The 13,568-nt window shown below is 29.9% G+C and overlaps 1 protein-coding gene across 1 annotated transcript in view; it reads left to right on the top strand.

The window, feature by feature from the left end:
• Positions 1 to 1,878: 1,878 nt before the first annotated feature.
• Positions 1,879 to 13,568, top strand: part of LOC122270486 (uncharacterized) — a 31,595-nt gene continuing 19,905 nt past the window's right edge. The window contains exons 1-7 of the mRNA XM_087168904.1: positions 1,879 to 2,019; positions 2,893 to 3,020; positions 4,533 to 4,651; positions 6,626 to 6,786; positions 6,877 to 6,975; positions 10,248 to 10,344; positions 11,719 to 11,782. Coding sequence (XP_087025030.1) covers positions 1,879 to 2,019; positions 2,893 to 3,020; positions 4,533 to 4,651; positions 6,626 to 6,786; positions 6,877 to 6,975; positions 10,248 to 10,344; positions 11,719 to 11,782 — 809 coding nt within the window. The remainder of the gene's footprint in view (positions 2,020 to 2,892; positions 3,021 to 4,532; positions 4,652 to 6,625; positions 6,787 to 6,876; positions 6,976 to 10,247; positions 10,345 to 11,718; positions 11,783 to 13,568) is intronic.

Consider the following 13,568-nt stretch of genomic DNA (forward strand, 5'->3'; position numbering starts at 1 on the left):
TTTCTTATGGAATTTCTGCAGCATTGCGCAACTTTCCTTTGAAATTGTAGTATTATTTAATTGCTTTATACATGATTTTTGCTTTCTCTCTCATTATTTGTTTAACAAGATGTTTCTTTTATGACATTTCCTTATGTTTTAAAATGCATTTAAATTTAGTAACTTTTTGCCTCTTTATAAGTTTTAATTTTAATTTTTTTTAAATATATTTTTAATGTAGAATTCCAAATATTAAGTATCTGCACTTTTTTTTTCAGAAATATGTTTCTGACTTAAAATTTCACAGAATCTCATTTCTTTATGTATTAAAATGCATTTAAATGTAGTAACTTTTAGCTTTTTTATAAATTTTTAATCTCTTAAAAAAAATATGTTTTCAATTTAAAATTCCAAATATGTTACTTTTTACCTTCTTTTGCAAGATGTTTTTGACATCGAATTTCATTTCTTTAGGCATTGAAATGCATTTAAATTTAGCAAGCTTTCCCAAAAAATGAACGATAATATGAAACATTGATTAAATAAAACGGAAAAAAAAAAGCAAAATAATGCATGGCTTGCTGCTTTTCATTCTTTTCAAGTTTTAAAATCAGATACTATGTTTGTAAATAGATGGCGCTGGTAGCTTGAAAAAGTTAAAACAGTGTTTTCAAAATAATCAACCACCGAAGCCAAGCATCACTGACTGTGGACAGTGGGCGGATGGGTGACCACTTGGATAAGTCTGTGTAGGGACCGAGAGTGTGCGGTATTGGTCCTCGCTAAACTGTTCTACCGTAAAGTGCTCGACTTCGCGTGAAGATCGTCGGGCTACCGAAGTGGGGGTGCCATCACCTCTGCAGAGGATCTAAATTGTGATGGCATGTCTTCGGATCATCCTCAGGGACGTTTCCCAGACCGGCGCCAATAGCCCACTGGCAGCTCTAGTGCGACGTAAATTCAAACAAACAAAAAAGAGAATAATCAACAACACGGAGGAGGACAAAAGCAGCATAGACCCATGCAACTAGAATGGGTCTGAAAAAGCTCAATGCGGTTTTAATGGCCAGAGATTCATCGCAAAATATTATTTTATAGTTTCTTAACTACAGTTTGTCATCTTTAGGTGAACGTATAGTAAAGAAAAAAAACTGTTTGTTTTTTTAAATTTGATATGAACAATTAGTGGTTTCTTGAGCAGAAGGCAGCAAACAGTACATTGATGTCTCTTTTATTATAGCATATTTTTCATACTTTTTTTTCATTATTTTGTATTAATTTGTATTAGGTCAAAATAAGTGAAAAATATTACGTTTAGCATTTATACAATTTATGATTATAAGATGCAGTATAGAAACACTAGTGCTTTTTTCTGCGTGAAAGGTAAATACTTAAAAGCACGGCTCACATCCAACAATAATTTTTCATATTTGCCTTATTTGCAGTCATTTAGATCCGAAAGAATTATTGAGCATTGAAATTTCTTTAATTTACAAAATTAATTATTGATAAATTTTATAAGAATGAAAAAAATTTCTAAGTACTTTTTTCTTAAATTGATATTTAAAATATAATTCCTATAATCCAACAGATTTTTATAGTTACTATTAGACCGTAAGAAATATATATATATATATATATAAAAGGACACCGGTGTCCCATCTGCGTCAAACGAATAATTGTTTTTTTAAGTCAGTAATTTCTGGGATACCCGGTACTAAATCACGCATATTAATACAAGATGTTTATACTTATACCAGCTTTGATTCATAGTTCGGAAAATATTAAAATATATTATTAAGTATGCATTCTATCGAATTCAGTAAAGTTTAAGAATACTTTTTTTTTAAGACTATCTTCCATTAAAAGTTTTTTTTCCCTCTGTTTAGATTCAGTCGAATGAAATTCTGTGCCAAACGCAATGCATCATGTACATTTTTTGAAGACCCCATAACGTTCTGCGAAAAATATCCCCTGTACTGCTTCAGTATTCGTGCAGTAGAAGGAGTTCCTCGTAATTATACTGCAATAGAAATGGGAGTAAGTATGCATTAAGCATTTGAATTTCTTTAATGAATTCATGATAGTTTTCTTTTAATAACATCCTTGCGTGGTGTTAAGACTGTTGTTCTAAAGCTTTTGGTTTATAAAAGTTTAATTCTTTATTTGTAAACTTTTCGCTGGTTTGTTGATTTGTGGTGTTACAACTGTCGTCACAAAATCCTATTAAAGTTTATAAAACTTTAATTCCTTATTTGTAAGCAGTTACGCTGTTATACTGATTCGTGGTGCTTCAACTGTTGTCACAGAAGCTTTAGGATTATAAAATCTTAATTCGTTATATATAAACTGTTTCACCGGTTTGCTAATTTGTGCTGTTACAACTGTCGTCAAGATAGCTTTTGGTTTACAAAACTTTAATCCTTTATTTGTAAACTGTTTCACCAGTTTACTGATTCAAAATACGTTTTTCCACTTACAGTAATAGATTCGCTGTTTCAACCGCTCTCGCTGATTTTCCTCCATTCCCTGCTTCGTCCTTTTTACAGTCTTCTTCGTTGATTCGCTGATTCACGAACGCGTTAATTCACCTATTGATTAATTCATAGATAGATTTTTCCCATTTATTAATTAATTAATTTTACCGATTCTTTCATACATTAGTTCATGTCATTTCCATCACTTAAACTTTTATTCATCATTTACTTTTATAGCCTAGTTCTTTCTTAACAAAAAAATATTTATTCGAAACATTTAAGATCTAAACTTAGTTATTGCAAATACATGAAAGAATTTAGTTTTTTAAATAAAAATTCTATTATCCTGTCTTTATATTTTTATAATTAAAAATAGTCTTTTCTTTAAGGAATAAACAGTAAAAAAAATTAATAAATAGTATGAACCCATTTGCAGATACCAAAAAGGGATGAATACGATCAGGTGACAGACTCGAGATCTTGGTTCGAAGCTGTTGAGTTTTTTCCGAAAATGGATATTGATTGCGAGATGGCATACGGTAGTCGCAGTGCAAAGGGTTGCAGGTAAGAAATAAGTAATGTGTATTAACACGTTGAATGCCATGGAGGCATTCAACGGAAATATAGTGATTAAAATAGTTGGTCGAAGGCATCATTCATATACATTGGTATCCCCAGGATGCCAAAAATCAGTAGAATATTTCCTAAAAACTATTGCGGAGATGATTTTAAAAAAATACTATGGCAAATGTGACAAAAATTTAAACATGTAGTGTATAACTTTCTAGTTTATAACTCTTTAAATAAGCCTTTTTAATCATTAGAATGCACTTCAATAACATAAATGCACAGTATAATCAAATTGCGTATAATTTAAAAACACAGTAAGTTATTTTCATGTGCTTTTAAATTATTTTATCATTACCAAATACTTATAAATTTGTAACAATGTTTTTATTCAATGGACCCTTATTTTAAATGGCACATATAATATCACCTAACCATAGCCAAGTATCTGGCCTCGTTTTACAGGGAGCTATATCTTAACGGCCAAGGTGGGTATTCCATGTCATTTTTTCTCTTGTTAGGTGACTTGGTCTATGCCTCTGAGCTTAAACACCTCTCTCAAAACTTTAACAACACAATCTGCTAATAGACTTTCAGTCGTAACGGACTTAATCTGCACGCCGGTTGTGTATCACGCTGCCGAGCTAGAGATGAATGAGGCAAGCTGGAGAGCTAGGGATCGAATTTACGACCCCTAGCTCTCCACCTGCGAAGGTTTTTAATGATAAATGACACATGTTTCCTTGTAGCCCTTACAAAACCATACTTTGCTTCGTTTAAGGTCTCAATTTAATTCTTATTTCAATTTTTTTAATCAAGTAACGCATTTCTGTAACTATTTCTTTTCTTGTAATAGTTCAGTGCCATCACGACTCTTTTTTTTAATTATGTAAAAATAAAAAAACTTAATTTCAAATGTAAAAAGGTTTAAATACCCCAGCTATAGTCCTCGCAAATAGAATAGGTGTCTCAAGATTACACGATTTCCTCATTCTCCTCATTTTTACCTTTCTGTTACCATGGTTTCGGTAAATATGACTTTTCAACCTCTCCAGTTTGCTGCAACAGCCCGTTTCGGCCAAGTAGGGAGGGGAGTCATGGAGGTTATTGCTTCACAACTTCACGACCAACAGCATGATTGTGGCAATATGGTCAGCAGGGTGCACAGACTGCCTTTACTTCCCAAACAACCTGGCCCATCTATCTGAAATTGAGCCGCCATTTGGGATACAAAGATGTAATACTATAGGGGAGAAATAGCAAAAACTTGCCAATACCATGGTAGAGGAGATTTAAAAAAAAATTATGTAAAAACCTTGAAACATGAGGAAAACAAAGTATTTCTTTTTTACAATTTTTCAGATTTCAAATAGGAATTTCTGAATATTGTGAGAGCGGCAAAAAATATATTCAAATATTTTTGATCTGTTACATGAACACTCATTTACATTTGATGCATATTTTTATTTTGAATAACATTCACGTTAAGATGATTTCAATTACTTACAGTGACAGTTTAACCGGGACACCTTTTACTGATGTTGAAAATTATCCCAATATCTGCATCACCATTGCTTCAGCTAAAGAAAAACCGGATTTTGAAGAAGAAATTTACGCGAATTCGTTAAGTATGTCTTCAAAATATTTTATGAACGTTTCTTTTTTATTATTATTTTTTCATTTACGAATGAATCCATGGCATAACCTAGCTTTAAAATATCTCTTAATGTTCATATTTTTTAAAATTTAGCTTTTTCTTTTTTCATTCTAACGTTATCCAGTCTCTCAAATGCGACATTTTTTGTGTTGAAAATTTAATAATCAGGGCCACCTTCACTTTTAAAATGCTAAAATAAGTATGTAAAAACCGGCGCAAATAAGCTTTCTTTCAGTGATGGTCATAAAATATAAAATAAACCTTGAGAGACAGAATTCATCCTCAATTTGAGAACGCTTTCTGTTCTTAATATGACAATAATGATTCAACCTCGATTTCAGAAGGTTTTTTTTAGCCTAGTTTTGAAAAGACAGATTCGCTCTTTATATAAAAGGGTTGTTTATTCAAGCTTAATGAGAAACTCAAAACGAGTATGCTAGCATAGTTAAATTTAACACTGTTTCAAGCTTGTATGGTTTATCTGCTAATCATTTGAAAACCTTGTTGCTGACATTAAAATGAAGATTGCACTGCTGTCTGAGATGTATGCGAGGACTTTTTTTAAGCAATGCAGAAGCTTTAAGAAAGAAATGAATCTATTTTACAAAATTAGATTGAACATGAAAAGAAAATGTCAAAAAAAAATTTTTAAGAACCTAGTATCAATTTTAAAAAAAATTTTGAAAAAAATATTTGAAAATGAATAAATTATTAGACATGTCAATCATTTTTATGCAATTTGCTTTTGTGCATGTAGGAGTGGGATTTATAAAATTTCGATCACTTACAAAATTTTGAGGTTAGAATGCTAGAATGCTCCACATTTCAGCTAGAGTTCTGTGATGGATAGCAATACAATTTTCAAAATTGATCTCATAAGTTCCAGCAAAATTTATGGCCTTTTCATTGCAATAGCTATTTCAAAAATTTTCCAAGCAGCTAAAAAGCAGAGTCTGGTGGCCCAGGAAAAAGAGCGCGTGTTTCCCAATGTGATGACACAGAAGCGAATTCCACCGTGGGCTGGTCGATACATATTCTGCTCCCAGCTTTCCCCGACCACAGTGCTAACGTACAATATTTTCAGTGATCCCCTTGCCGTGGAGCTAACCGTGGGGGGTTTTGTGGTTTTCCCTTCCATGACTTTGACGCAAATGCTAGTGATGCCATCAAACAATTTTCCATGGTCGTAACAATGCAGTCCTTGTCTGAGTTGAGTTCAAAATTACAAGGGCGTGGAGTTGAATATTGATAGCCGTAAACCCAAAAATGGGTATGCTGTTCAACGCCTCAATTATACAATAGAGCCAAAAAAGTTGGCCGGAAGGTTGATGTTTGTAAGCCTGTTCTGGCTCAATAGCCGTAATTTTTAGATTCTTGATTTAAAAGAACAAATTCATTTTTCAACTGGTCGATAAGCCTCATTTCATATCGTTAAGGGTAACAGAATAAACATTAAATGTTACCTCACTTGTCTAGTTAGCAACTACGCAGCAATGTCAAAAATTTAAATAAGTTTAAGTTAGAAATAGACTGCATTTCTAGATTTCTTACTGCTTCGTATATGGTTTCTTTAGTTTCAGCCTGATAGAGTACATAAGGCGTTACATTTTTTATACAGCAGTGCCAGATGTGAAAATTGATACAATCTAACCATTTCTAAACATATCTCAAATATTCTTTTTGAACATAAAACCTTTATAACTTCCAAACTATTGGACTTATTTCCCCAAATTGATTTCAATCGATTCAACGGAAAAAGATACACAGAGAAAAAAAAACCTCATTTGTCTCAACAGTGATATTTCAGTATTTACCTTTATACCACAAAAACCTAAACTTTTTACCACTAACGAAGAGGAGGGTACTTAATAATCTTTTGCTGATAGAGTTTTGTGTTTTGGATGGCCGGGTTAAACTCTGTTCTTACCCATTTTTCTTTCCTTAGAAATATACTTGATCATTGATACTAAACCCGAAGACTACTTCTTTACATTTGATCCAGTTATTGTGCATGCAGTTGTTCATAACAGAATGCAGTTAGTAAACCCATTTGTAGAGGGATACGTTATGGAAGGAGGAAAGCAATACAATGGTGATGTTTCACTGGTAATCACTGATTTTATTCAATATTAGTTGACATTAAACTAGAAAATTATTTCATAAAAAACAAATTCTTTTTGCTACTTTCTGCTTCAGAATGAAATTATAAGAATTAAACCACCTTACAGCACCAACTGCTACGACTATGTTTCTTCATGGAGAGCAAAAAATGGGACTGGACCTCTTACACAATCAGTAAGTTAAGTTAGCTCATAAATCCACTGTCTGATTACCTTGAACTGGAATTAACTTTAAACTATATAAAAGTACTATCTTGTGATTTAGAGAGAATAAATAACTTATGTATTTTAATTTTAGTACTATTTCGTGATTTAAAGTCTACAAATAACTTACGTATTTCAAATTTAAACTGTATCAAATTACTATCGCGTGTTTTTAGGTGAACAACTCGTGTATTTTTATGACAGTACAATCTCGTGATTTAAAGTGAACAAATAACTTGTCTATTTTAATTTTAAACGATATGAAAGTACTATTTCGTGATATAATGTGAACAACTTCTGTATTTTAATTTCAAACTATGCTCGTGATTTATAGTAAACAAATAACTTACGTAATTTTTTTGTAAAATTTTTTAAAAACAATTAATTTAGCTTTATATATTTTTTTTTGTATATTTTGTGATTCCAAAACAACCCAGTCATCAGTGTAAGATTGATTTTAATGTCAGTAACAACATTTATCACAAAACCCAACAAAGTTTATAAATTATTAGAAAATGAACCACGCAAATTTGAAACAATGTTTAATTCAACTATGCTTGTTTGCGTGGTATGAGATTCGCATTAAGCTTGCATAAGCAGCCCCTTTATTTCGGGTTTGAGCCTGCCCTTACAAAACAAGGGTAGAGAAACTTTCTGATATCAAGGATGAATCATCATTTGCAAATCAAGAATAGAAAACGTTCTCAAACCTAGAATAAATTCACCTCCTGAAGGTTTATTTTAGATTTTATGACCATCACTGAAAGTAGGATTACTTGAGTTAACACTGTAAAAGTGAAGATTGGTCAGATCATTAAGTTTTTAACACAAATAAGAACCTGGACAAAGATAGGACTTTCCTATTTTGTGAAGTTTTTATCATACCTTTATTTGATCTTTAAGAAAACAAACTTCGCATACTAATATTTCAATTATGTTTAAAAAAGGATAAATTACTCAACATTTTTATGACAACCAAAAATGAAAAATACAAAGTTTGCATTTCGGTTGCCTACCATCTGGGAATGTATAGCTGAAATAACATTTCAAACATTACAAAAATTGGATCACAAAGGCTTTTTTATTTTACAATTACAATTTAAAATTACAGGAATGTTTTTGTTGCTTTTTTATTAACGTGTGTTTTTTTATGTGTTTTTTTATTAACGTTGATCTTTATGACAGGAAAACCTTTGAAAACAACCTTAATATTAGTATTTAGATCTTGGAACATCTTATTAAATTTATCTTTTTTGTTCTTTTTTTGCTCTTTTTTTTAAAAAAAAAAGAAATAAGAAGAAGAAAAAAAGAACTATAATTCGTGATAATCACATTACGAACATAAATGCGTAATGTGATATCGTCCATTAAAATAAATAACTTGGATCATCTTATTAAATTTATCTTTTTAGTTCTTTTTTTTGTTCTTTTTCTAAAAAAAGAGCAATAGTTCTTTTTCTAAAAAAAACGAACAATAATTTGTTATAAACACATTACGAACTTAAATTCGTTATGTGATATCGTCCATTTGCATAAATCACTTGGAACATCTTATTAAATTTATCTTTTTTGTTCTTTTTTTGTTCTTTTTCTAAGAAAAAGAACAATAATTTGTAATAAACACATACGAACGTAAATTCGTAATTTGATATCGTCCATTTGTATAAATCACTTGGAACATCTTATTAAATTTATCTTTTTGTTCTTTTTCTAAAAACAAGAACAATAGTTCTTTTTTTAAGAAAAAGAACAATAATTTGCAATAAACACAGTACGAACATAAATTCGTAATGTGATATCGTCCATTTGTCCATTTGCATAAATCACTTGGAACATCTTATTGAATTTATCTTTCTTGAAAAGATTTAAAGAGTCAATAGTTGTTCTCACAAGGTTGCCACTTGACCTAAAAACTTATAATCGTTGTAATAAACTTACTCTATAAGCACTTTAAAACTCACTTTTTTTTAATGATAAATCTGAATACAGCATCGCCGAAGAAGTTACATGTGTCATGATCCCGACCCGAAGACCGGGACTTAGCCCATAATGATTTGCGTAGTGTTTTAATAAGTAAGGAAAAGTAAGAACGAAATTCCTTGTTTAGTTGCTAAATTTGATACAAAATGGCTCATATTTTTCTACTTCCATTTTCTTAAACATGTGCATTTGTGCCTAGAATAAAATCGAGAAAATATTTTCCAATTTTGAAACACTTCCATCTCCTATTTGATCCTATCGCTAGTGTGAGGCCAACTAAAACGTCATTATAGACCTAAGTGACCATTTTACCTAAGTGAAAATACTTTTTAAAAAAACTTTAAGAAATAATTCCTAATCCTTTCAGGATGAAGGGTTTGAAACTGCAATAATATTTTTGCTATATTTAAAAAAAGATTATTAATACAAACATTTTCGTGAGAATAATTCCAACACAAGGTTACCGTAAGGTTTTGGGTATAAGTTTTATAGTTTTTACGCAGCAAAGCAAAATGTAACGTAAAGTTGTTCACCCAAAACAGTGGCCGCGCTTATGGTTTTTATCGACACAGATAGTGTATTAGTAAAAAATATTTTTATTTACATTCATTTTCTGCATTTAATGACAATTTTATAAAAATAATTAGTATTAAGAAAAGGAAATTTAGCTTTACAATCAAATTCTTCAAGCATTAAATATACTATTTTGGATATACATTTACATCTTATATATTAGTTTTGATTATTTGTAGAATGATTTACTAATTTTTCATCACCTTTTTTATATAAAGAAAGAAAAATATTTAGAACGTAAAGAAACTTCCATAAATTTTCTTCCACAGGAAAAAGAACTGTTAAAGGGAAATTCGTAATATATGACGTCAGAATCGTTGCACATAAATGATTTCAAATGATTCACATGAATGGTTTTGGATGGTGCACATCGATAGTTTTAGAAGGCGCACGTAAATGGGTTTACATGGTGCACATAGATGGTTTCATCGCATTTTCTGTATATTTTTCGACACATATCCATAATGTCGAATTATGTCTTACAGTTTTTTGCGCAATGGTAACGCAAAATTGACAATCCAAAACAGCGGCATTGGCAACAGTTGCGATTTTTTAACCTGGTGAAAAATATGCTTCTAAATTTTGTAAAGTGCTAATATAACGTATTAAAAGAATGCTTCTTAAACACTAATTGAGTAAATTTAATACTACATTTTCAGAATGAATTAACTATTGTTTTAAATTTTAAAGGAGTGTATTGAACATTGTAAATTGACCACTGTCAGATCGTTGGACAAATGTGTTGGAGCCAACGTTTTCTATTCTCATACAGAAGAGCTTTGTGAATGTAAGTATTAATACATAAATAAGTAAATTGTTCTTGATTTTTAAGTTATTTGTTATAAGTTATTTGTTCTTGATTTTTAGAGCAAACATCACTCTGAAGTTTTACTTATTAATGCATATATGATAATTATGTACCGTCTTATCGTCTAAATATTTAAGCATAACAAATGCTCTTAACTTTGAAACTGTTAGTTTTATTGTTTATTTTTATCGCTACTTTTATCGCCTTATGAAATCGATTTATCGTCTTTATTATTATTAATTAAGCATAACATGTTCATAACTCCAAAACTGATAGTTTTATCCTTCAGTTTTATAATTACTTTTATCGATTTATCGACTTATCGTCTAAAAATTAAGCAAAATATGCTGATAACTTTGAAACTGCTAGATTTGTTGTTTAGTTTTATCGTTACTTTTATCGCATTTATTATTATTAATTAAGCATAACATGTTCATAACTTTGAAACTTGTAGATTTATAAATTAGTTTTTTCGTTACTTTCATAGATCAATAGGTTAAATATTTAAGCATAACATGCTCATAACTTCGAAACTGTTAGTTTTATTGTTTATTTTTATCGTTACTTTTACCGATTTATCACCTTTATTACTATTCATTACGCATAACATATTCATAACTTCAAGACTAGTAGTTGTATTGTTTGGTTTTATAATTACTTTTATCGATTGTATTTTATAATTACTTTCATCCTTATTGTCTAAATATTTAAGCATAACATGCTCATAACTTCGAAACTGTTAAATTCGCTGCATCTGTAACATCTAGCAGCTCAGGGAGGCATTAACTTTGGGTGGTTTTAACCTATGTAAAAAATGGTGTTGTATTGAAATCTGAACAATAGTCCTTTCAACATTAGTAAAAAGGACAAGCATAAAATCATCAGTGAATATTCTCTTGTCAGAAAATACTAAAAAAATACGAATTTTTTTCAGTATTTAAAAATTAAAATATCATAATACATCATATTAAAAAAAGTCGCTCCACAGAGGTTTATTATTTTAGAGTTAGAGGATATCACAACATGGAATGGAGAACAACATCAAATTCAACGGTACCACAAAATATTTTTGTAGTAGAGGGAGTTATTGTTATATCAGCAATCTTTGTAACGAAAGTTTATTGCAATATCAATGGAAGTGCTTTCAACTGACGTTATCTTATCGATAAAAAAACTAGCGTGCCGTATAAATAGATATATATATATTTTTATTAATTATTATCATTTATTTAAAACAAAGTCTTTCTATAAAATTATTCACGGGATCTTTCTCTTTAATTGTTGTTAAAGCTGAATAGAGATTGTAATCCTCGAACAAGTATAGATTGATTAAACGTACTTTAAATATTGCAGATGAAATTACGGCTACAGATGAGATTATCAAAAACTGTACAAAGAAATGCCAGCCTGCCTGCTAGTAAGTATTTCCTAAATCTTCATTATTGATATGCAAAATAATGTACAAAAATGTTTACAGGAGTACAGGTTTTATGATTATTTTTATATGATTTTTATATAATCTTTGTGCAAAAAACGATTATTAATTACGATTCCTTAGGATTATACTTCAGTTGACAGCAACCAATCAGGAATAAAAAAAATCATCATTAATTAAACCTGAATATACAGAGACATATATATACAGAGACAGAGAGAGAAAACGTTGAAAGGAATATATATATTTTTTAAAGGAGAAATAATTTAAAAAATAACAAAATAAAGTATTTAAAAAATTTTTAAAAAAATGAAAAATTGAAAAATTAAAAAAAGGAAAACAAAATAAAAAAAGATATAATCTCGTCATCACCTCACACGATTATGTCCTCAAAAAAGTGCTTTATAATAGTATATTAAAATAGTCAAACCAAAACACATCAATACATTAATATGAAAAGCGCCAAAAAATTTTAAACGAAAAAAGAACAAATTAAGCAAAAAATGCAAAACAAAACATATAAAACAAAAAATATATAATAAAAATTCAAGAAAATACGGAATAAAAAACAAAATGTGAAATATAAATCGAGTAGCAAATTCATATGTACTTTCCCGTACTGGCATCTTTCAAAAATAATTTCAAATATTTTTCTAACAGGTTAGCCATATTTACAAAATATGAATATAGAAGCATAAATAGAGGAAGATGAGGTCATTTTATGGAACGTTCTTGCTAAGTACAAATGCGCGTTTTATTTCTTAGTTGCCTTGGATTGGCTCCAAAACTGGATGTGTGCAAGGTAATAATATCATACTGGATAATTTAAAAGCCATAATTAATAAGGTTTGAGCCGTGGTTCCTCAGGCGATAGAACATTCGCCTCCCAGTGAGGTGAACCGAGTTCGAATTCCAGCGATGGCTGGCTCACACCACAGTGCTCATGAAAGACATACTCAGTGGTAGACAAATCATGGGTTAGAATCCTCTTGCATGAAGCTAACCGTGGGAGATTTTCGAGGTTTTCCTCTCTATGTAACGCAAATGCGAGTTAGTTCCATTAAAAAGTCCAAAACGAAGGCAAATTCCTCCCAGCACTTCCCCCTCGTCTTCTGAATTTGGTTCAAATTAGAAGGCTGCGAAATTGAACATTAGTAGTCGTACACTCGAAATCTGGTCGGCTGTTCAACGAAGGTTACAAAATAAAGTGAAAATAATAAAGTTGAATTTTAATATAAAATTTTAATATTGATGAAAACCAGATAAACTTAACGGTGATTCGTACTAGTCAAAATTTACACCACAATCCTCACTTCTGATCCCTTTTAAAGAGCCATAAAGAAAGTCTGTGTGAATTATTTTGGTTTCTTATTAGCATATTTTGTTCCAATTAAAACAGTACAAGTTACCGCAGCGGTTGTACCCATTACGAAAACTGATTAGGAATCATTGAAACCAATAAGAGTGAAACGTTCTTTTTACGGTTCCTCAAAATGAAAAAATACTTTATTCCATTAATTTTGCTTTTTTTTAATTACGCGTTTTTTTTATTTCACTTACTATTTATTTTAAATTATTTAATTTCATAAGTGCACTTTTCAAAAACGTAACGTAATATATATATATATATATATATATATATATATATATATATATATATATATATATATATATATATATATATATATATATATATATATATATATATATATATATATATATATATATATATATATATATATATATATATATATATATATATATATAT

Source organism: Parasteatoda tepidariorum, chromosome 7 (genome assembly GCF_982258835.1).
Source record: "Parasteatoda tepidariorum strain Cologne lab strain chromosome 7, Ptep-v5.0, whole genome shotgun sequence".
Lineage (NCBI taxonomy): Eukaryota > Metazoa > Arthropoda > Arachnida > Araneae > Theridiidae > Parasteatoda > Parasteatoda tepidariorum.